The sequence below is a fragment of the Chanodichthys erythropterus genome, chromosome 22 (genome assembly GCF_024489055.1).
Source record: "Chanodichthys erythropterus isolate Z2021 chromosome 22, ASM2448905v1, whole genome shotgun sequence".
Taxonomy (NCBI): domain Eukaryota; kingdom Metazoa; phylum Chordata; class Actinopteri; order Cypriniformes; family Xenocyprididae; genus Chanodichthys; species Chanodichthys erythropterus.
In genome coordinates this window covers 25,338,986-25,364,428 of record NC_090242.1, presented here as the reverse complement: position 1 = coordinate 25,364,428, position 25,443 = coordinate 25,338,986, and the positions used below count along the sequence as shown (strand labels likewise).

At 37.7% G+C, this 25,443-nt stretch overlaps 3 protein-coding genes and 1 non-coding gene across 7 annotated transcripts in view; 3 read left to right on the top strand and 1 right to left on the bottom strand.

Annotated features, from left to right (window-relative positions):
- Positions 1 to 3,494: 3,494 nt before the first annotated feature.
- On the top strand, positions 3,495 to 5,618 carry cd248b (CD248 molecule, endosialin b). The gene has a single exon (XM_067376902.1). It carries the CDS (start codon positions 3,495 to 3,497, stop codon positions 5,517 to 5,519), a length of 2,025 nt encoding a protein of 674 aa, XP_067233003.1. The 3' UTR covers positions 5,520 to 5,618.
- Positions 5,619 to 7,126: 1,508 nt separating this feature from the next.
- On the bottom strand, positions 7,127 to 7,208 carry trnas-gcu (transfer RNA serine (anticodon GCU)). Its single transcript has one exon. It is a non-coding gene; the product is annotated as a tRNA-Ser (tRNA).
- Positions 7,209 to 8,211: 1,003 nt separating this feature from the next.
- On the top strand, positions 8,212 to 11,291 carry zgc:110540 (deoxynucleoside kinase). The gene is made up of 7 exons (XM_067376018.1): positions 8,212 to 8,414; positions 8,881 to 8,996; positions 9,088 to 9,281; positions 9,376 to 9,523; positions 9,633 to 9,748; positions 9,838 to 9,937; positions 11,161 to 11,291. The coding sequence occupies exons 1-7, from the start codon at positions 8,321 to 8,323 to the stop codon at positions 11,185 to 11,187; spliced, it is 795 nt and encodes a 264-aa protein (XP_067232119.1). The 5' UTR covers positions 8,212 to 8,320; the 3' UTR covers positions 11,188 to 11,291.
- A 2,102-nt stretch (positions 11,292 to 13,393) lies between these two features.
- Positions 13,394 to 25,443, top strand: part of ankhd1 (ankyrin repeat and KH domain containing 1) — a 41,887-nt gene continuing 29,837 nt past the window's right edge. For all 4 annotated transcript variants that reach the window (XM_067376770.1, XM_067376769.1, XM_067376768.1 and 1 more), the window contains exon 1: positions 13,394 to 13,843. In XM_067376770.1, the coding sequence (XP_067232871.1) occupies positions 13,580 to 13,843 (264 nt within the window). In that variant the 5' untranslated portion in view covers positions 13,394 to 13,579. The remainder of the gene's footprint in view (positions 13,844 to 25,443) is intronic.

Here is a 25,443-nt window from a genome sequence, read left to right as displayed (position 1 = left end):
CGAAAGACCACGCCAGGACAGATTTGTTTAAATTGGAATAGGTAAGTGAGATTTTTGGGATGTATTTCAGAAAGGTTTATTATTTGGTTTAGAGAAATAAATGTAAGAGAGTTTGTGGGGACAAAGAGCAGGGTTATTTCAAGTGGAGTTCTGTAATTGAAACCGAGATGACGTGTATGAAAAGGCCTGAAGCAATGTAGAAAACTGCTTAACTGCCTGACTGTTGAACTGCTAACATCTGTGCTGGTGAAGGTTACTGATAGTAATATCTGATATTCATGTGCTCATTGTGGATCAATGTCTCAAAAAAATAAAAAACATATTGACAACTGGAGGAGGTATCTGTATCTCATGAGGGTCTGAGTTCAAATCGGAGAACATTAAGTTGTGGTCTTGGACAAACACTTCTCTTCTGTCTTGAAGGGGGATGCCTTGAACCTTTGTGGTTTAGTGGCTCCATGCAATTGAGAAGAAGGCAGTGGCCACTGTGAGAAAACCTCTACATATTCTCACGTTTTTAAACCTTGATTCAGTCCAACAGCAATCTGAGCTCAGCTGGAACTTCTGCTTTTATTATGCTCATTCGTTTTATATGGGAGCTTTAAATGCCATGCACATTTTTTTCTATCATGATTTGTCATGATCATGTCCTAATTTTCTTGAGATCTTGAGAACTTTAAAAGTTGTTTTCCCTTGCTCTGGAGGTAACAACATTTTAAGCAGTATTGCTTTGAAATAAAAATGACTCGTTCATGATATGGCAGTATAATTTTATTTGCATAGTTATAGAATGTTCGACAGGTGAACGTTGAGCGACATACAAGTTGATAACTTTGTTGAGATCATGAAAATTAAAACAAGGCACAAAATGATACAAGGCCTCTTAAGGGCTTTTCAGACTTGAAAATGAAATGAAAATTCTATCATTAACTCACCCTCATGTGGTTCCATGCCCGTAAGACTTTCGTTCTTCTTCGGAAGACAATTTAATACATTTTTGATGAAAGATTTCCTTCCATTGGCTGCCTTTGCAACTTCCACTTTGACGCCTCAAAAACTTCATAAAGAGATCAGAAAACTAATCCATATGAATCGAGTGGTTTAGTCCAAATTTTCTGAAGAAAATCGATCACTTGTTAGGACAAACATATCTAAATTTGTCTTCCAAAGAAGAACGAGTAAGTCTTACGGGTTAGGAATGACATGAGGGTGAGTAGCTAATTAATGACAGAATTTTCAATTTAGAAAAAGAATTGTTGGTTTAACTTAAAAAAGTAAGTTACCTGGTTGTCTTAATTTTGTGTTTTTTGAAATTAAAAATACAATGAAGGCAATTGGTTTAATCAACAGAAACTTATGTTGTTATCTGAACCACATTAATTATTTAAGTTGATTTGACCGAAGAAAAAATGTTGTGATAACAAATAATGAAAATATTTTTTTTTACAGTGTGGGTCATTATAAATCCCCATAAACAGAATCCTGGGATATCTTGCTTCACGTTATACTGCTCAATTTACCCGGGGTTAACAATTAATCCTGGGTATTCATAACCTGATGTTTCACACTGTACATTCGTAATCCCCGGTTTAACATTCTTATTTGCATATTTGCGATGTCAGTATCATTGATTGGATAAAGGCAGCACGCGACCTACATAGCTCAAGCATTGCGCATCCTCGTATTTCGCTGACTGTAGGCTACTATATAGATTGTAGTTTATAGGCTACTGAATGGATATTGGACTATAAAGGTAAGAATGAAACGGTCTCCACTTAAATTGTCGTGTTTTCTGTCAGCATTAGACATTTTTCCTCTCAAACGCTGAAGTTACTGTTTATATAGCCTACAATGCGCACTTTGCGCCTTGTTTCTGTGATTGTCTAAAGCAGGCAAATGTGGGTATTGTCTGTTGGTAAGCGTATAGCTGTAACATTCTAACAGTGCATTGTTTCACACTGTACAAGTTTGGCACTGCAATGCGTGGTTAACACCACAAAAGCGGTGCTAAACCTGTTGCAGAGCAGGGTTTCATAACCCCGGGTAAAAAGCGGTGCTAACCCCACTTCAAAATAACAAGAGTGAAACGTTCCTTTACCCGGGATTAAAAGCGATGTTTAGAACGACGATAACCCGGGGTTAAGCATAACGTGAAAAGCCCTATAGCCTAGAGTTTTGTTTTTGTAGTTTTGCACAGAAAAAAAAAAAAAAAAAAAAACATTTTCACTTTTTTTTTTTTTTTTTACAATGGTCAGTCAAAGACAATAATATGCTCAAAAAGACCAGTGTTTTTTTTAAACATTTGCTATCAAACCATTTTCTCCTCATTAAAGGGTTAGTTCACCCAAAAATGAAAATTCTGTCATTAATGACTCACCCTCATGTCGTTCCAAAATGTATGTTAAAAACAACGACGTAAAAGTACATTACCAATGCTGACAGATGAAAGGATTCAATGGAATCAATTCAATGGAAAGGATTCTGGAAGAGAATACAATGCTGAATAAAGTCGTAGTTTTTGTTATTTTTGGACCAAAATGTATTTTCGATGCTTCAAAACTTCTAACTAACCCACTGATGTCACATGGACTACTTGGATGATTTTTTTATTACCTTTCTGGACATGGACAGTCTACCGTACCTACACTTTCAATGGAGGGACAGGAAGCTCTCGGACTAAATCTAAAATATCTTAAACTGTGTTCTGAAGATTAACGGAGGTTTACGGGTTTGGAACGACATGAGGGATTGAGTCATTAATGACAATTTTCATTTTTGGGTGAACTAACCCTTTAACTTCAAATAAATAACAAATAAAACCTGCATATTCTCTAATGTTTGGTTGCTTTCCATTGTGTAAATGAATTTAGATGCACAAATACAGCTTGGTTATGGTGATGAGAAAGAGCAGGCAATACAAATTAAGTTAAATATTTTTGAACCATTACATCAAAAGAATTTTATATAAAATATTATGCTAAATTAATTTAATATAAAAAAGAAAACAGTCTAAGCAGCTGTGCAAAAATTAACCACACAAGAATGCAAAAATGAGAAAATCTTAACAGGATGACCCAGGATGAAGTTTTCAGGTTGGATAGATGGATGGATTTGTGATGGTGATTGTTGTAGTGATTGGATGAGTGAGTGGAGGATGGGGGGGACTTGTTGGCAGGGTCACAAACTATTTCCTTAAACAGTTTTATGAAAACCATACGGCACAAGGGAAAACCACAGGCCGAATCTCCCCCCACCACTCAGCACACTCATTACCCGCCCCCTCTTCTAATAACAAACGTCTATACCCTCCTCCTCTGTCTCCCTGCTTGCAGACAGACTGCAGACAAAAGTCATCTCTTTAAGCATAGAGACCAGAGGTTTGAAAGAGCTCATAGGTAAATTTAAACTTTTGATTAGGTGAGGGAAAAAAAAAAAAAAAACTGCAGACAAGTAAGATAAAAGACAAAACAAGAATCATCTCAGCTGCAGAAAAAATGGGAATCAGGACTGTTAGAAAATGCTGTGCTGCATATCCCTTTCTTTTCTTTGTTCTTCTATATTTATATTGGTCTAAAGGAGTCATGGGACAAAGCTTGCAGGAGCAGGATGGCGTGTGCAATGCTGAGGGATGCTATTCTATTCATCTCCAGCGCAAGACGTTCCGGGAGTCCTGGAGGACCTGCAAGGATAAAGGGGGGAACCTGGCTACTATGAAAGGACCAGAAGAAGCTTCTTTGATTCATGACCTCCTATCGTCAGGGGTCAGGCGTGGCTCCCGACCCAGAATCAGGCTGTGGATTGGCCTTCAGCGTCAGCCTCGGCAGTGTTCGGCCACACGTCCTTTGAGGGGCTTTACCTGGATCACTGGGGATCAGGAAACGCAGTATACAAACTGGCAACGTGACGATTTACCCAGTGCTTGTGCTGCTCATCGTTGTGTGGTCATTACCTACAACACAGCTGACAAAAGTGGCAATGACCAATACAACTTCAAATGGCTCGATGGGTCTTGTGCAGTGGCCGTGGAAGGATTCCTCTGTCGTTACACCTACCAAGGGATGTGCCCAGCTCTTCAAAAAGAAGGAGGGGGTCCTGCACTGTATACCACCCCATTTGAACTGGCAAGTACTGCTCTTACTCACATCCCTTTTGGTTCTGTGGCAACTCTTCCTTGTCCCGACAATGAGAAGGAAGACCAGTCGGTCCTGTGCATGCTGAGGGAGGACGGGAGCATTGGCTGGTCGAAGGATGCACCGCTCTGCTTGAACACTCCAAGGGACTGGTGCGAACAGGACAATGGAGGATGCGAGCACTACTGCTTGAACTCGGATACCCATTACTACTGTGAGTGCTCAGAGAATTATGTCCTGGCAGAGGATGGAAAGACCTGCCAGCTCTCGGATCCCTGCCACAGTGCCAACTGCGAGTTTGAGTGCGAGTCCACCCCTCAGGGTCACCGCTGCAAGTGCCCCGATGGGTATCTCCTGTCAGGTGATGGTCAGCGCTGTCTTGATATAGATGAGTGCTTGCAGAAACCATGTCCGCAGGAATGCATCAATGCACCTGGTACATTTGAGTGTAGGTGCAACGAGGGCTACCTTCCGTCTGAGTTCGGAGAATGTGTGGACATAGACGAATGCATGGAAGGAAAGTGCGATCATTTGTGCGAGAACTCTCCTGGTTCCTACACGTGCCGCTGTCACGAGGGATTCTCTCCACTCAGAGAAGATCCAGATCAATGCGAAGATATCGATGAGTGTAATACACCAGACATTTGCGATCAGGTGTGCAGAAATTATGAAGGTGGATTTGATTGTCTTTGTGAGGAGGGTTACATGTTGCATGAGGACAACTACTGTCGGCCAGTCGAAGAGGATGAACACACGACTGGCGAATCATCTGATTCAACTCCCAGCTTGCCTGAACTGGTGACAGATGCCAGCCCTCTGGAATGGCTAACAGATACCCCAAGCTTGGAGTGGCATTCCACTTACCTGAGCTGGTTTACAGAGAAGACCCAGGAAGGAGATGTAACTACACAGGAACCTGATTTAAATGAGCATGCATCCTCAAACTCACCTTCATCTAACTTTTTGATGGATATTACAACTTCAGCTGATTCAAATGAAGAGGATGCACATGAGGAAGAAATATCAATAGCAACTGGTGATACAGTAGATGTAAGGACTTCAGGAGACAAAGGACCCTCAGTGACTTTGACATCTGCGCCTAAGAGAAAATGGGATTTTGTCATGCCTACTCCTGAAACATCACAAATTCCAGAAGATACATCAGGAACAGATGAGCGTCCAGGTGACAGGAAGAAACCCGACAAAAGCTGGCTGCTTGTAGCACTGTTGGTACCACTATGTGTTTTTATTGTGGTCATGTTAGCATTAGGCATAGTTTATTGCACAAGTTGTGCTGTAGAGCCTCGGAGCAAAAGCGTGACAGACTGTTACCGCTGGACCACTGCGTCCAAGCCTGAAAAGTCAAGCACAGCAAAATCTCGAGCTTGAGTAACGTACATTGTACAGTTAACATGACTTTGTTTTATTATTATTATTATTATTATTAAAAAGCGGCAATGACCCTGGACTTCGTCAAGCTGTTTTGGTGTGATCACACTGTCACTTTGGTATTCTGTAGGATCCTGTGGGATATAAGAGCAAAATAGTCACTTAAATGCACAATTTAACTTTCAGACATTGTTTTAGACAATGAATAGGTTTTTAAAAAGCATCAACAATTCTTTCCTAATGGAGTGCAGGCAGCAGTAACCCCCATGTAAGAGACATTTTGTGGAAAGTGGAACATGACAAACAGAATTTAGCATGCATCCCTTTTTCATATAAAACAATAAATGAGAATTTTTTTATGACACCTACAAGTGAAAATAAAAATATAAAACAAATCTGCAGCTTAAATGTGTTTGTTCCAGTCACAGTTTATGCAACAGCGCCCCCAACAGTGAGGTATGTAACTACAACTGTTTGTCCAGACTTCAGGTTGTTTTCAATCCTTGTCATTTACACACAAGAGATTAAACAGATCTGACTTTATTTGAGCCTGCATAAGTTATCTGACTAATGAATATAAAAGGAAATGTCAAAGAAAAATAGAACAGACCAATAATAGTCATGAAACTTAAACAGTTCAAGCACAAAACACACCTTTAGTGAAATAGTAAATTAAAGAATAAATTATAAAGTATGCTAACACGAATTTTTTGTTGTTATTATTCCATAACAGTATATATCACATCCATGATAAACATTTCATCAACAAATTCGTTTTTCACTGTATCCCACTATTCTCATTTTGAAAGTGTTTATCATAAAAAGTTTTTTAGTAGTGTTAAAATGAATGTTTCTTGCTGTCACTAATAAAATTTGATTAGCACTTTCAGCATCCCAATTTTAATTCACGCCTGCTCTGGCAGTGAGAATGACCGCTGGTTTGGCTGTTTTGTGTTGTACAGGCACAATCACACCAGTAGCTTTCACTGTATGACATTTGAGTTATTGTCTTCTACAAACTAACATGATTTTAATAAAGCTGAACTTGCACTACGTCATAGTACAGTTTTTTTCCCCCCTAATCATATGTTGTTTTCAAAAGATTATACTTTGAATGTGTTTGTAAAAGTGCTATGAGCCAATCAGAAAATTCAGGGTTTGTTTACTGCTTTAGGATTGTTGATGTCATATGTGCAGCAGGATCATTATTATATAATGACTAACTTGATCAGCTGAAATATTTGTCTGAATGTAGGCTATTTAAAAATCTGTAATTAACAGTTACATAATGTACTTTGAATTTCTGTCTACATTTGGAAGCTGGTCCATCAAAGAATTGCATTAAATTGACTGGTTGCAGAAACGTCAAGATCTTTAGAAAAAAACATAAACAAACAAAAAACAATCTTACCTTGTAAGAAAAATTATTTAAAACAAGCTTTCATTTTTTTTAAATTAAAAAAAATAAAATTGTACATGAAATTGCAGGAATAAAGAAACAATATTTAATGTTTTCTGGTGTGATAAATATTTCAGAGATTTTAGGTAAGTAAAAACTGTAAAATTGCCTGAGATGTCACTGACAAACTCCTGAAAAACACATTTACCGACGAGGATGGGATTCGAACCCACGCGTGCAGAGCACAATGGATTAGCAGTCCATCGCCTTAACCACTCGGCCACCTCGTCATATAGCTCAAGCTATTTTGTTATTATGTATAAAAATGAAAAGTGTGTAATTCATATCGCACATTCAACTTTACTTTTAATTTCAGTGTAGATACTAAAACGTTCAGTTACTAAATGGTTGTTGAAGCACCTTTGTTTCCATGATATGTTGCTAAATCGCTATCACAACACGGTTCTAGCAAACACTAATAAATACATTGAAATTAGCAATTAGAAAAACGCATTCTAGAAAGACTGAAACTGCGCTTGAATACATTTGAGGAAACTGGAAATAAAGCAAATTAATCGAACTATTTCACTAACAACAGACTAAACTCACAAACTAGCCGTTAGTGCCACTTACTGCCACTCAGTTTACCTGAAAGAGATAAAGACTATACAGCTTTTTGTTAATAATAGATAAAGACCTAACAATTGAAAGTATCACTTATTTTACTTGGTTAAAAAAAATGTGCGGGAAAACATTTAGCTTGACATTCGTGTTGCCGTAGTTCCTTTCTGCCCTCTACTGGCCACACTGATATTACATTTATATAATAGTAGCTTTTTCCATAGTATTTGCTTTTTTGTAAAGCTTTACATCTTATCTGGACACTAGTAAGCTCCAGCAACTTCAAAACTTAAAAAAAACCCCGCTTCATTGTGTAATATTTATAATTTTTTCATACTTTTAATAATGTGTAGCTTGAATAATTTAATAGTAATCTTAATAATTACCAAATTTATCTAAAATATCTATCTAAAATGTGAATCTCTCTGTCCACATCTGTAATCACTTACCATTTGAATAGAGGTTTACTTAATTTAACGGTCTTAAAGGTTTACGTTGTCTTACATTTACTGTCTGTTTACTAGATAAAGAACAGGAAGCGTCTCAGGGCAGCTGAGACACGTCAACCAATGAAACAGAGGCTTTTGTGGGCTCGACCAATCACACGAGGAATACTAGAGCCCCTCCCCGCGCCTCTGACCATGTGAATAATATTGCCGCGAATTTCAAGCAGAAAACTGTTAGGCGCGCACGGGAACATTTAAGCTGGTCTTACAGACTTTTAAAAATATATAAAACAAATCAAGTAGTTTGTTTATTTTTTTAAGTATTTTATACGATAATGGCTACTCCTCCCAAGAGATTTTGCTCAAGCTTCGACGCTGACCTCAGCTTCGAAAAAAGGGCATTGAAGGTCTCGATAGAGGGAAACATTGGTAAGTTGCTTTAATCGACGAAATAATATAACGTTACATAAATTAAAACGCACCTAATATATAATATATAAGTATTGTTAATAGCTTAGGTTTTTTTATATTAAATAAACAAGAAATATGCATGAGAGCTTTCTTGTACTGTTACAGTAGTGCTGTTGGCGCCAAATACTATTGTCGTTGAGTTAGGCTTACAACCATCGACTATGACAGAATTTTATATATATATAACGTTATTATAATTCATTGAAATCAAAGAACGGTTGACAACTAAAGGATGTTGTTTCATTACATTGCAGAACTATGACAACCAGGCTAATGCTATTGTCATACATACTGTCATACTGCTATAATATTTGGTTTAAGCATCCTTATGGCTATTAATGCAAAGATAAAAACGTCTAGGGAACTGTTTTTATCGTTGATTTTGCTTGTTTTGATTTTTAAAACATGTTTTTGAAACAAACAGCGGCAGGGAAGTCAACTTTAGTGCGCTTGCTGGAGCGGGCATCGGAGGAATGGGAAGTCATACCAGAGCCCATTGGGAAGTGGTGCAATGTACAAACCACAGAGAACGAGTATGAGGTACAGTATGCGTGTATACAAGAGATTATTAAGGAGTGTATTCATCTTAATTTGAGTTCTTTTAATAAAATATCCCCTTCAAACCCTGTAGGAGCTCAGCACGTCCCAGAAGAGTGGAGGCAACCTGCTGCAGATGTTATATGACAAGCCTAGTCGCTGGTCTTACACTTTCCAGACCTACGCCTGCCTGAGTCGTGTCCGTTCACAGCTTCAGCCTCCTTCTGCCAAACTTCAGCAGGCAGAGAAACCAGTTCAGTTCTTTGAGCGTTCGGTCTATAGTGATCGGTACATACAACAGCTTCTCTCAACAATTTAGAAAACAATAAAAAAGACAAATGTAAAATGGTATTGAATGATTGAAATGTTTTTAATATTCCAGATATGTGTTTGCCTCCAACCTCTTTGAGTCTGGAGATCTGAATGAGACCGAGTGGGCCATCTACCAGGACTGGCATTCGTGGCTCCTAACTCAGTTTGAGTCCCAGATTGAGCTGGACGCCATGATCTATCTTCGTGCGAATCCAGAGGTATCTAGCAGATACTTATATTTTGATTGGATCACCTGTAGTATTAAAAAAAAAAAGTGATGTGAATGTAAGGATAAAATGATTAATTGATTAAACGCATGATCTGCAGAGGTGTATGCAGCGTCTTCAGTTCCGAGGGCGAGAGGAGGAACAGGGGATTCCACTGGACTACCTGGAGAAGCTGCATTATAAGCATGAGTGTTGGCTGTACAACAGAACCACAAAGTTAGTGATTAACTTAATATGTGCTTAAAACGTGTGTTTCAGCTGTTTGCATTGTTTAATTATCTAAATGGATATCTTGTCATTTACAGGTTGGATTTTGAGTATCTTAAAGACCTGCCAGTACTGGTCCTGGATGTTAATGAGGATTTTAAAAATGACAGAATTAAGCAAGAAGGTGTAATTGACAAGGTATGTATATTTGGGTCTGTGGACAAATGCCATCATTAAAGGGTTAGTTCACCCAAAAATGAAAATTCTGTCATTAATTACTCACCCTCATGCCGTTCCACACCCATAAGACCTTTATTCATCTACGGAACACAAATTAATATATTTCTGATAAAATTCGCGAGCTTTCTGTCCCCCCCCATAGACTGTAACGTTATTACCACATTCAAGGTCCAGAAAGCAGTAAAGACATTGATAAAATAGTCCACGTGACTACAGTGCTTTAACCTTAATGTTATGAAGCGAAACTTTATTCAACAATTTTCTGTGTCTCTGATGCTTTTCACATTGTAAATGTAGTGCAGCGCTTCTGGGTTCTATGTGAGAACACCGTATTACGCACGAGTTGTGATGCTCATGTGAACAGCGACAGAGACTCGCAGAGTAGAGAAGAAATTAAGTAATTTTTGTGCACAAAAAGTATTCTTGTCGCTTCATGACATTAAGGTTGAATCACTGTAGTCACATGGACTATTTAAACAATGTCTTACCTTTCTGGACCTAAAAATGGTAATAATGTTGCAGTCTATGGGGAGGTCAGAAAGCCCTTGGATTTCATCAAAAATATTTTAATTTGTGTTCTGAAGATGAACGAAGGTCATACGGGTGTGGAACGACATGAGGGTGAGTAATTAATGACAGAATTTCATTTTTGGGTGAACTAACCCTTTAATGCCCGTTTCACACTGGATGCACAAACAGAGCTTGTCTCGCGCAGATGAACCACAACTTGTGTACTGCAAATACAGACGAGTATCTTCTGTTCTGTCAAGCTATTCAGGTGTTTTCCCCTGACCACTGTGTCACGTGCTTTGATTTATGATGGGTAGCATACTGTGCTGCGATGCAGCAGTGTTCCTCTTCTACTGTCCCAAACACAGGACATGCCGTATATATGTAGTTTACATGATAAAAATAATCTTAAAGTTAGGATATACCTCTAGATTTAATCATTTAAATGGGCCTTTGAAGTTTGGGCAAATACTCCTGGCAATGTAAAGGTTTGGAACAACTCGAGGGTGAGTAAATGACAGGATTTTCATTTTTTGTGAGCTGTTCCTTTAACATGGGCGCTGAAAAAAATGTGTTGCTTTTACGCATCCAGTGTGAAACAGGCATAACAGTAAAGTGTTTTAGCCATGTTTTGACATGATTTTGATGGGTTTTTTTCTTTTTCTTTACAGGTGAAGGAGTTTCTGAGCAACCTGTAGACTATATAAATTGATCTATGTGAATCATGTCTACTGATGATTCCTCACTAGTATTCATTTGGTCATTTAAATGAATTTATGATTGTATTTTATTATTTTTTACTTTTTTTTTTTTTCTAATGTAATTTTTTTTTTTTTTTTTATACTTGGTTTGTTGTACATATGTATCTTTTTGTATAAAATTAAAACCTAATTTAAAAAAAAAGAAAAAGATTTGAACTCTTCTGTAATGGAAACTGAAGCAGGACAGTACATCAAATATAAAGTGCAGGAAATTTTGGGACAAATAACAGTACAATTTTAAACCACTGGCTTTAAGTGCAGAGATGAATATTTATATGAGTTTTGTCATTAGTTCTGAAGACTGTTCTATAAGGGAAAAGATGAAAGTTAATATTACATGGTTATTACAAAAAAATAAAAAATTGATTTACCCAACTGAAAAAGTTGTGGCAATAAATAAAATCTCAAAAAAGCCAGTTATTTTCTGTTCTTTCTGCTAGAAATTGCTCTTTGTTAGTGCCATCTCTGAACTGATTTTTTTTATGGAATAATTTTTTTTCTATAATTTCGAAAAACTGGAAAGTTTGAATAGAAAATATAAGGTTTCATAAACATTAATTTCTGCAATTTTAGGCCCAATTCTCTCCAATTTGCCTCATGACTAGTTGCCCAAACCCTTCTGTAATGCAGGCTGTCAGAACGCTGACAAACCCACTAATGAGGACCTGCTGGCTCAGTCTATGTTTTTGAGTTCATTATTATAATTAAGCTTTCATAATTTTCGGCCTTCATGGTCAATGCAGGCAATTCACTTATGACCAATTTTCAGTTTCATTTTATCTATATTCAGACTGTTACCCATTTAAACCTACATCTTTAAAATTGAAGAAATGTCACTTTTTTATTTTTTACAATGTTTGTAAATGGTTTAAAGGTCATGCAGACATATCCTCATAGCTCATGTGACTTTTAAGAAATAATTAAATGCATTTGCAATACCTTAATCATGAACAGGAATCATTAAAAAAAAAACATTTGCATATGCCAGTCTAAGGTTGTGTGGCACATATTCACATTTAAGTCACATAAGTGAAAAGTCTGAAGAAAATGTGGAACTTTATTTGACAACATAAATTCACCTATAAAAAATGTATGCGGTAAATAGGTGAAACGAGTGATTTTTTTTTTATTTCACCTGAAAAACAGCTACATGTAAACAAAACCTGAGTTTTATTATTTAGAATATTACAATGTCATATTGTTTATTGAAAAATATTAAACCACTGTCTAATTGTTCTAATCTTTCACATTAAAAATTGCAAAGAGTATGTCAAATTATTAAAGTTTGAAAGCTTTACTGAGCTTCCAATTGTCATCTAAACAGAGTTCATTATAAACATTGAATTTAGCTTTTAATGCAGGAGAAAAGTCCCATTAGTTTTCAGTTTAAAATGCGACGAAACAGCTTTCCATAGACTCATAAATATAATGACCTTTAGTCATAACAGCTTCTGTACCAATATAAGAGGGTAAATATATTTATGCAGAAGAATATGAAAAAATGTCTCTATGCAAAATGATATTTCCCTAGAAATTAAGGATATTTTATAATTTTGTACAATATTATATAGGTGTCAAAATTAAACTACAAGTCCCATAATTAAATCTTCCACATAAAATCCGGGTATTGCTTCACCCAGGTCGGTCGCGCCCTCCTCTAAACGGACTTATTGACACAGTTGTCCTAACATGTTAAATAATAAGTGTTGCTTAATATTGGACGCAGTGGGATGACAGCTACAGACTTTTAACTGTCAGCACAATGTATTTATATTCTTAAAATATTTCGGCAGTTAGTGACCGACTAATCTGGTGTATCTAGCTTTACATTACTATAAACATGACATCTCAGAAATTGACAAAACTTCCTAAATATGATTCTGAAACAAATTAACCTCTACTTTCTCGATAAAGACAAAAATAGGCGTATCGAGAGGGCGGGAATTTGTGACAAGCGTGCCCGCGTCCAATCGCCTTTACTAAATGATGTTTCCTGGCGTTAAATCTTAAAGCCCTCTTGTAAACCAACCTTGACGTCGCGTGCTTTCGCTCGAGTAGCGTGCGTCGCAGCGAATCAGGTTCCAGTATTTAACTCTCCTGCCCAATAGCCTTCGCATATTTTAAACAGGGGCGGGACAATACACAAATGGAACGAAGTAGGGTAGGTTGTTAGAAAGTTAATGGCTTGGGGGAAAGAGATTCTCTTCTCGCTTCAGGAGAGTTTGAGGATTTTTCTGAAGTAAAACGTAATTATTTTATAACAATATAACCCCAAAGAAAGTGAAAAGACAACATTACCTTCACAAATAGACGTATTATTTAGGAAAGTATGCAGGATGCAGTAGCCGGGACGGCAATGCTGACGGACGGCTTCGAGGACGAGATTGACTCGGTGACTCCGCGTTCCCCTGCGTTAGGGATGGGGGTTGGAGCTACACCAGGAGCCGGACTCGGGGGCCTCGGTGGCAAGAAAGTACGCTTGTTCGGAGAGGCTGGCGGGCCCACCACAGACAGACTTGATTTCAAACTCACAGCGGCCGCGGTGCTATCGTCAGGCCCCGGATCCGGCAGCGACGAGGATGAGGTGTCTGAGGTGAGAGCGAGTCAGCCAGAAGGAAAGTGGAGAGAGTGTGTGTGTGTTAGCTCACATGCTAACTTCTGCTAGCCTTAATAGGCTTCATTCCCAACCCACCAAAACCCTGGAATTAATCACCTCATCTAAAGAGGCCGACTTATCACGTCCCACTTTTGACTACATATATACAACAACTCTCTCACGCGGAGCGCCTTTAGCAATTATTTCAGCAGCGTTTCACGCTACCCACGTTGCCAGTTGCGTTTCTAAATAGCTCAAATTCAGGCGAGTTAGCTTAGCTTAGCACGGGCTCAGAGATGAAGGCTGCGATTTGGGCCTAAAGAGAACATCAGGGGGCAACGCCATCGTCTGCTAGTTAGCCATCCCAAATCATTTCATCTATTTCAAGCACTTGTCACTTTAGTTTACGCCTTTTACAGTGTAACTCGTCACACGTCGCGTCTTAGTGGCTGTCATTTTGAAGGATGTAGAAATGTCGCTAGCCGGGAAGCTAAGTGGCTCTTGGTACGTATCTAAATATTAGCTGGAAATATTAGCTGTTTAGCAAAGCTTATCTGCGTGACGGTGCCACGCCAGGCCTTATGCAGTGTTGGTAAACTTAGGCTTTGACTTCGATCTGACATCTGTGTCAGTGCATGCAAGATGTTAAAACGTTCACATAACCTTAGTGTCAGCACTAGTGCTTGGCCTCAAGACATGTAAATGTATCCCCACGGCAGGTTCTGTAATTTCATGGGACGCAAATGTTAAAACAACAAGCTTTAAGATTAGACATTTGTTCCTCGGTGTCAGAGGAACAATTATTAGCCATTATGAGCATGAAGTGTGGCTCTGGGTTTCAGGGAGACTTGTCATGCGGGTTTGTCGTCATACATCAAGATGCACCTGTTGGGTCCTGTAGATGTTTAATTATCAGTCGCACTTAAGAAGTTTTTCTAATAACTGCAGCTACTTCTTATTGAATCAAGTGCATACTTCCACTTCATCTAGGCATTTGTAATACACAAACAGAGGTATGGTCTGAATATTAATTTTATTTAAAAGATTGTTTGGATTTACCTTTTTTGACAGATGACAGGCATTTGCCATGCAAGAACTGCATGATGAAAAATTCATGCATACTTGTAGGGGTGGGCGATATATCAGAATATTGTTAGTTTTGCTTCAAATTAGGTTGCGATATCAAAAGTTTAGATCACGTTGAAATTATTCTTTAATTTCACTTCAATAAAGTTGAGAGCTTTTTACATAAAAGTAATTACGAACTGTAGGACAAAAAACAATTGAGCAAAGATGGAAAATTAAGTAAACACTAGTTTTAAGTTTTTCAGTTTCTGTTTCACTGTAAATTGTGCTTGATCTGTTTAAAAAATTCACCCTGTCAATTTTCTAAATGTATGTTATAGATCTTATTGCGAACATTTAATCTGTTTCTATTTTTTTTTTAATGTTAATCAATGTCATACTGGATCTTCTGGTGTAGACGACAGACTTCTCTGGTGAAATTATCAAGACTTCTCAAACCACTTAAACCAAGATTTTGATCATCTGCCTCCAATTTTGAGTGCAACGGCCACATCTCAAAACCCTATCAAACTGATGCATAGAACCAAGTAGAGTTGTCAAAAGTACCAACTTCGGTACCTATCGGTACTGAAATTTAAAAAATGTGATTCTTTGAGCGGATTCGTAAACACCCGATTGGCCGTTGTGTTGACACGCTCATCGGATATATCTGTGATTGGCTACAATGATCAACGCACGGGAGTGTGCACTCGGTGAGGAGTGTCAGTGACTGTTTACAAAACTTTGACAGCGTTGATCATTGAAGCCAATCACAGACACATCCAATGAGCCGTGAACACGATGGCCAATCAGAGGTGTTTACGAATCCACTCAACAGTGTTCAAAGCTTCAAATTTTTAAAATTGCTGTACTGACTAGGTACCAAAGTCTGTACTTTGACAACTCTAGAACCCATTCCCCTCCCAAATATTTATTTTTTGATAATCTGTTGCACTCTGATATACATCACTATATGAAAGAATATATCTATTACTGCTTCCATTTTATTTGCATTTTTGTGTGTTTTTTGTTGTTGGAAATACTTTTTTTTTTTTTTTTTATCTGATTGAATGTCTTAAAAACGAATACAAATGTATACACTTTCATGACGCCCGCATATCATGTGAGAATAATCGCAATCTCTACCGGTTGGCAAATTTCTTGTTTATCGTGTCAACCAGTATATCCCTTACATATTTGCTCCACTACCAAGTGTGAAGTGTTGTTTAAAAAATTTTTTTTGGCTGCTGGTCATCCATAGGCCTGTTTCAATGTAAATGACTGAAGTCAAATTGAGCTCTCGGGCTCTGTGCTGAAACGCTTGCAAACATATATACTGTTGTATTTCAGAGCTGCATGTGATTTCCCCCCCCCCCCACACCCACTGTCTGGAGTACAGGGGTGTGTCTGTTGCCTTTTATAACTTGTAATGGGTGCCCCCCCTTGTGTTGTTGGTATTTGTTTGGAATTTAGGGGGAGGGTATTAAAGTTGGTGGAGGTATAGAGATAATGACGAGCTCAGGTAGGACCTGCATTCCCACAAATTCTGGCACTCAGCATGCACTTCCGGTTAGGTCACTCTGCTTCAAGATTCAGTCTGCTATATGCTTTATGAATTAAAATTAGACTGTAAATATGTTTAGATATGTAATTCATGTATGTGAAAAAACAAGTTTAGTCATTCTGCAACCCAAAGTATAGCTGAAGTAGAATATTCAGTCTGACCTGGAAGCTGGATCATGTGAGAAGTTGTTACATTACTTTCATGAGATTATGAATCAGTTGAATTTTTTAGTTACATTTAAATTCTTGACATTCTTTTTGCTTGTATTAGTTCTACATGGAATTCTGCAGTTGTTTGTAGTCATAAATTTGCATAGTCGGGTTCAGATAGTGAGCATTGTATCTTGTGTGTCATTTTAAATTGTGACAGTCTCATTTGTTCTCTTAATATAGGCCACTATTGCAAGTTATATGCATGGTTCTGGAAAACCTGGGAATATCAGGGAATTTCAAAAGTGTGATTTGCATGCTTGGAAAAGTGTTAAAAGGTCATGGAAAATCATAAAGGCAATTTAAATTTTGTGGTTATGCTCCGTTATCACTCCTTGTGAGTGTGGTGTTGTTTCACTCATTGGTCAACATGTGGGAACCCTTTTTATGTCCTATATGAACAGGCACAGGAGTGATGTTCTGGGTTCATTCAGAGACTCGTTGTTAAGTCAATATCTGAGTCAGACAAATGTCAGGTGAAAAGAGCAGCATACTTGTAGCGCACAGTTGCCCTTTTCTGCCCTCGTCAAAATGCTTTTTCTTAGGAGAAGAGAAAAAAATTAGTGTTCAAGTTTGCATTGCATTTACTGAGTTTTAAAGGGTTCACCCAAAAATGAAAGTTCTGTCATTTAATTACTCGCCTTCATTTCATTTCAAACCTGTAAGACCTTCGTTCATCTTCGGGAATACTTTTTATGTGCAAAAAACAAAAAATAACAACTTCTTATAATAATTTCTTCTTAATCAACAATTTCTTCTTTTCTATAACCTGTTCACAAGAGTAGCACGACGTATGCATGTGCCGTTCTGACATAGAACCTGGAAGCTCTGCACTGTTTACAACGTGAAAAGTGTCGGAGACTGACACTGAGAAGAGATTGTTGAATTAAGTTGTTCTTTTTGTGCACAAAAAAACTGATTCTTGTTGCTTCATAACATTAAGGTTGAACCACTGCAGTCACATGGACTATTTTAACGATGTCTTTACTACCTTTCTGCTCCTTAAAAGTGTTAATACTGTTGCTTTCTATGGGGGATCAGCAAGCTCTCCGATTTAAATATCTTTATTTGTGTTCTGAAGATGAGCGAAGGTTTTACAGATGTGGAACGTCATGAAGGTGAGTAATTAATGACAGAATTTTCATTTTTGGGTGAACTAACCCTTAAAAGTCCTCGTCCTCTACTGAATATTTCATTAGCATCTTTTCATGCTGATGTCTTAGGAACTCCCTTACACTAAAGTATTTTTGACTTATGGAAACTCATAACATAAAAGGCTTTTCTTTGTTGCTGTTTTTTTTTCTCTTTATTTAACATTTATTTAATGACGAAGACAATTCACATGACTGTGGCCTATGCCACAGCATGTGTTTCCTAATTAATTGCATATTGTTTTATGAACAGGGAGTCAGCTACACATTTGCTACATGTTAACTCCCTGTTTTTGGGGAAAACTGTAGATATAATCATATACAAACCTGGCAATCCCTCTACCTTATTTCAGTGGTGTTTCTAGTTTAGATCCTAGCTAGTGCAACATTTGCTGTTTAACATTTGACTATCTCAGGACTTCTTGTATGATCCTCTAAGTAGTTTTTGTACTATTTTGTAGTTAAGAGTGTATTTAAGTGCAAGGGTTAGTTTCTCCTGCTATATATGCAAAAGAAGTGATGTTTAAAGTTTTAAATGCAAAATATCGATTAAATTGGTTAATTTTCTTAAATCTTTAGTTTTGAGGCTGTCGATGTAGTGACCATACTGCATCTTGAAGCAGCTTTTTATAAGTATACACAGTACACATGCATTCAGAGCAGGTTCTCTGCTGCATTGCCAGTTTTATTCATATATAACGGCGTAGTAACTTCATGATTAACTGGTGTTTTGCAGTTTCATCTTGTGCCGTTCCAGTTTGATGATTCTTTATAAACCTCTTGAGTTGTTTCAGCCATATGTCCTAGTACATTAGAAACTATGTGAAGTAAATATCTTTGTGGGCTATCACAGCTCCAGCATTATTCACTATTGCTCGCTGTTTTAAAAAAATTTTTTTTTATCCAAACCAGTAAATTTAAAGTCAAGCTTCGCCCCTAAAGATTAATTCTTCTTGCTCACCCTCATGATGTTCCAAACCTGTATGATTGTATGACATATCTTAAGTAGAACACAAAAGGAGATGTTAGACAAGATGTTTACGCTGCTCTTTTCCATACTGTGAAAGCGAAAGATGACCAGAGGCTTTTAAACACCATAAAATACCATAAAAGTCATTCATATGACTCATGCTTCGCATTTCCAGTCTTATAAAGTTGTGTTAGAGCATTGTGTGAAGAACAGACTGAAATATTGTCATCTTCAGCTCTTAAATATCAGCTGTGCGATTTGAATATATGCCTGTTTATATTTTTCACATCATGATCGGTTATGAGACTCACAACCAAGAATGTCTTGCATCATTGTTGTGACGTCTTGATGTGCCATATTTAAATATAAAGATGCAATTTAAGATGTGTTGCAGCTGAGATTAATAGTAAATAACTATGTTAATTAAATCAAACTGGTTTGGAACAATGTGGTGAGTAAATAATGACCAAAAGAGCATGTCCATACAAAATGTTATCCCGCTTCCCCCTCTACATTTGACCTCAAAACACAAGTAGATAAATATGCTGTGTTTTGTGTGTATGAACCTGGCTGACACAGGTCATATATAGTGCAGTACATGAGCCGTGTATTCGCAGAACTGCTGTGCTGTTTTGGACTTTATACACTGTATGTTATTCTTGTCAGAAGTCTCCCTTACAGGTCGCCTGCGTGCTTGGCTAAAGTTTTACCACCCGAAAGCTGCAATGTATAGAACACTATAATTTTTGTGTTTTCCCATCAGAAAATGTTTAATAAAAGCTCTTCGTTTAAAGGCTCCTCAAGACATAGGTATATGAGCCAGTGTTTTTGATTTCACCAAGTCATCCTATTGTTTTCATGATGGTTTAGGGTTACCAGCCCTAAACCTGTCTGCAGCCACCAGACATGTCATTGTTAAAGGCCCACTGAAGTGCCTTGAAATGTGCAGCATTATTCAGTGTGTTGACGTAATTTCCACTGAAATAGGAAGATAGTGCGGGACATATTGAACAGCTCTTCCCCTTTTTTAAATTGGCCAGTAGCGTTTAGTTTATATCACAGCTTGGCCAGAGCCGCAGAGCTCTGTAAAGCCTCCATTTCTCCTCCTAATCTCCTCCCCTATAACTATAAAATACAGCATTCTGTGCAGAATTCAGATGGGTCCGATACGTTTTGAAGTCTGCGCTGACTCACGCGTATGATCCACTCTGTGCTATCATGTCTCTGGACTGGAGCAGACCGTGTGTATGCTAGAGCGGCTCGCGTGACACTAACGTGAAACCAGACTTCATTCACCCAAATGGAAAGCATATTTGCACTGTTGGAATCGTTCCCTATCCCCTATATAGTGCATTATGTGCCATTTACCATGTAGAAAATAGTGAATGTGTGAACAAGTGACCGATTTCAGATGCAGCTTCAGCGTCTTTATAATGAAGGGGGTGGGATGCTTCAGATTCAGAGAGCATTTGATTGGACACAAGATCTTATCAGAAGCTGAAGTGCAGCGTGATGTCATCAAAATCATTGATCCATATTGGCGGTACTGAGAGACTGTAAGTTTTGAAAGCTTCTAAATGCAAATTTTGTTATTGCTTTGGAACACGCTAGCTTATAGATAAGGCTAACACATTCAGACTAAAATCCAAAAACATCAATTTGGATTTCATGACGACTTTAAAGCCAGATATTTGTACGCAAGATATTTGAACTCCTCCAGTTCTTGCCTCTTGCCCTCTTGCTGGAAGCGTAGCACTCGCAGTCTGTCTCTCGGTGCAGAGATGAGGTAATGAGAGTCACTTGTTTGGACGTAGCCTCTCGTCTCGCCCTCGTGTCTCTCTCTTTCTCTCACTCACACACACCCTAAGACAGATGCTTCCCAGAGTCTGAGACCAGAGCACAACAATTCCAGCCACGCCAGAGCCCTGCACATTCAAATGCTCCTGTATGCTTTTAATTACTCTTACTGCAGATGGGCTCTCTGCTTGACCACGCCCGGCCTCGCTGCCTTACTCACCCTGCTTTTTGGGTCAGCTCCTTTTGGCAGCCCTTCGTATTTATCTCGTCTGAAATTGTATGACCCCTCCCAGTTCCTTGGTCTTGAAACTTCAGTACACAAAAAGGGTAATCCCTTGACATAATTATAAGAACAACCAGAATGGTGTGTTTCACAGGGTTTCTGGTGGTGGCCTCGTAGATTTGGGCAAGAACCAAGATCTTCTAAATTGTATAACTGTTCTATAAGCTTTGAAATTGAGAATCTGTTTGTTCTTGTAGAAAATACACGATTTTCATTGTTCATTTCCAGTAATGCTTGAGTAATGTGTGCGTCCTTCCGCCAATGTGGGTGGAATACAGTACTAAAGTATGCAGAATAAGCATCATAATAATTGCATACATAAATGCTTAAACATTTGCTGATTTATTGTTTCTTGAGATTTGCCTATGTAAACAAATTTTTGTGGTATACCTTACAGAAAACATACACTACCATTCTAAAGTAAGATTTTTGGCCTCTTATGCTTAACAAGGCTGCATTAATTTGATTTAAAAAATACAGTAAAACACTAATGTTGATATAAATGTATATGTTTTATATATGAATGTAATTTTATTCCTGTGATGGCAAAGCTGAATTTACTCCATTCTTCAGTGTCACATGATCCTGCAGAAATCATTCTAATGTGTTTCTATTTATTATCCATGTTGAAAACTCTTGTGCTGCTTAATATTCTTGATAAAACTGATGCATTTTCTTCAACTTTCTTTGATGAATAGAGTTTAAAAGAACAGCATTTGAAATAGTACATCCTTATTAAATAAGAGTATTCATTTAAAAAAAAAAAAAAGAGAGAGAGAAATCGTTCTCAGCCCAAACTTTTGAATCAGTGCACTGATTGCTCAGTAAATGGGATTTGTTTTCCAAGAAATTATTTTTCTAATTTTGATACCATTTTGTTTGAAATGTGTATTATCCAAATTTGACAGCCTCATGAATATAGTAAATGCAGTAAGAATTGTGTATATTTGCCCATTAATTCTCATCGTTAATGAACCAAAATAATTAAGTTTCTTACGAGTCTCTCTCCAAAAGCGCAGAACAGAGCAGATAGTCTCCTTCTGTGTGGGTGTGTTGGTAGTCTAGAACTTTATCAACAGTTTGTACTGGCAATAGCAAACAGATTTTAGCTTAACAGACTTTGATTAAATACGTAATGTATGTCATATGCCTCCTGCTCTGTTTACATGTAGCAAGTGCTTACAATTGGATTTAAGCATGCTTGTCTTTTGTATTTGAATTAAAAAAAAACAAAGTAATCTTTTTGGCCGCATCAGGCATTATTTGAGCAGCCTTGAATGTCACACTGGCTTTGAAGGGTTCTGTGGTAGACCACAAGAACAATTAAACTCATGCAAGGTTACTGTGCACTGTTGTATATATTATCTGGTATGAATGAAAAGGGATTTTATTTATTTTGATTGATGTTTGAAAGTTCCACATTAAAGCCAAAGACAAACGTATAGTATGGAGTATGTGATCTTATCATATCAGTATTTAAATTAATAATATTATTACAACTCTCTTCTTTCAAATTTCTTTTGAAATTTCTATTCAAAGATTTCCCTATCACGTTGTACAAAATGTAGGCCTGTACTGGTTTCCACATAAATATTACACAGCAGTTTTTAACATTGATAATAAGAAATATTTGAGTACTAAATCAGCATATTAGAATTATTTCAGAAGGATCATGTAACACTGAAGACTGGAGAAATTCAGCTTTGCCATCACAGGAATAAATTATATTTTAAAATATATTAAAATAGAAATCAGTTCTTTTAAAGGGGTGGTTCTGTGTTTTGTTTTTTTTCTAGGCTTGATTGTGTTTTTGGGGCACAGTTTAATGCTTTGTTTTTTTGAAAACGCTGTATTTTTCATATATTTTATCTTTATTCTACACCTCTGTTTCCACTGTCATTTGAACGGCTTGTTTGACTTCCTGCTTCTATGAAGCCACTCCCTCCCAAATACTCAATGTGCTCAGATTGGTTAGCTGGCCCAGTGTATCCAGAGCCATTGTGATTCGCTGAAGCATCTGGAAACGCCATGCCCCTTACCATTTGTTACAGGTTACGTGCGCTTTGGTTATATTGTATGCTCAATTTGATTATATTGTTATATCAAATTGAGCCTGAATTAAACAGACCCAGATGAACGGCAATCGTGGCTTTTAAAGGACGTTTATGAATGGTATGTCATTTAGTATTTGTGTCAGTGTTTAGTAGGGCTGGGCGATATATCGAATGCTTTTGTCACGCGCATTTCGTCAGTAAAGCCGGTTCCCTGATTGCCGCTAAATCGCCATCACCTGCTTTCAAATGAAGCGGCATTTAATAGACAGAGCCGTAGTTCACTGATAAGCCACGCAATATCGCGTTCAATATCGACGGCGATTCATATCGATATTGAACGCGATATTGCGTGGCTTATCAGTGAACTACTGACGAAATGCTTTACTGCAGAATTGGCCGAGCACCCATAGCGTGCGTCTAAATCAGCTCTCTAGTTCACAAGTCAGGGCACTGATCAGGGAGTCGGCCACATTCATTTACATGGTATACTGATACACGACCTAGGAAGCTAGGGAGCTGATTGAGACGCAGGGATAGTTTGTTGGGGTCTTCCTCGTCTACTTACTTTCTTTTCGTCGTCTTTGTATCACTGTGTGCTCGGCAAGACCGTTTTGTGCTTGAGCACCACCGAGTTATGTTTTACTTAACTTCAGCAGCTCCAGGCACGTGAACAAAAGCGCCACTCTCATTGGTCTGCCAGTTTTTTACGCGGCGCGTCAAACCAAAAAAACAAACCCGTTTTTTAAAAAATTACGCTTTTACGCCTCGCGTGTTTCGCGTCGGTGTGCACACTCACATTGGCGCCCCTTTGTTTAGTCACGAGGCATTAAACCTCGGCGATAATCGCGCGCGATATTCGTCCCGGTGTGTACAGGCCTTTACACACTAACTAAAGTTAAAAAAGTGAAATCGCATTGAACCACCCCTTTAAATTTGTAATATTTCACTATTACAATTTTTTAAATTAGTCTGTCTACGTATACATATATTTGTATATACATGTATTTTAAATTTCTTTTTTGAAAGCTGCAAGACCATAGTGAACGCTGAGTGCATTTTAGAAATCAGGAAAGGTGAGAGAACATTGTGCTCAGTACATTTTTCATTTTCAAAGCAAACTTGGGTCTTAAACCGACTCGGTTTAAATCCTGTCTGGCTAGCGCGCTTCCCATAACGTGTGGTTAGGTCAGTAGGCGGAGAGTAGGCGTCTTTTGCGGCTGTTGGAACATGTTCGACCACGTAAGCGTAAACTACTTCTGGAAGTGGTCGAATGTAGACAAGCTCAAAAGGTTTTGCACCCCGTTTTACACACCTGTATTTAGCATCGTCCACTTGTGATCTTATGGACCAAAACACATCTTGATACCAGGTGGAAACAGGGCCTTGATCCTTGACCATCATGGGATCTGAGTTCAGTTTAGCTGAGTTGGACCTGGCTTAACTTTTGATGTCCATCACTTTCCAGTGGAAGTTTTAAATGTTGTAGCTTCATTGCTAGGAGATGCTTTGACTCACCGCTGTGTATTTATATTATTCTTAACTGTTAAAATCGTGTGGCTTATTACTTTAATCTAGTAATCACAAATGACTGGAACAGCAACAGCAACTTGTCTTTTTGTCTGTCAAAATCTGCCAAGGGGTAATTAAATATAACAAATCATGTCAAAACTTTCAAGTATATATTACATCAGCATTTGAGTCAAATTGCATGACTACAGGGAATCATCTCAAGCGCACTCATTTAATAGTTCATCTATTGACAAAATTATATATAAAAAAAAAAAAATTGTCAAATTATTGAAAAATATAAAAATCCGGAATGTCAGAATCAGAATGTGTACTTTGTGCATAAAAAATTAGTGGTTCAACAGATCACAAAACTCACGGTTCGGATCATATCATGGTTATTAAGTCACGGATCGGATAATTTTTCGGATCAGCACAAAGAAAAAATTGGGGGGTGGGGGTAACTTTTCATTTATTATTTTGCCCACTTTAGCTACTCCGATACCACAGCAGAAACTACTAGCCTAACTAATGCATTATTAAAGGCAAGTGAACAGACTGTAAAAAGAACAAATACTGTACACCAATTACAAGCATAGATAGATACAACAAACTTACAAATAAAGTGTTAATTTTCGTGTCAGAAATGTAATAATGTAAAATGACACTGTTCACTGGATGAATTTAATATAGATTAATCTTTGTTAAAGCTTGTTTTGTCGTCTCATGTACATGACAGACGACAGCAGGTATATAGGTTGCTGTCACTTTAAGAGTAAGACCCCATGCACGCTCACATCAGATAGATACTCATCCGAATTCTCACCTCGTTCACTTAAGACATAACCGAATGTGTTTACGAGAATACTTGCAGAGAGAAGTATTTTCTGTATAGTGTAGTATATATAGTATATATAGTATAGTGTGGCGTGCGTTACCGAATTAAATTCTCTTCTGCCTCTTCTAGCGCTGGAATGGTTTTATATCTATTTAATGTG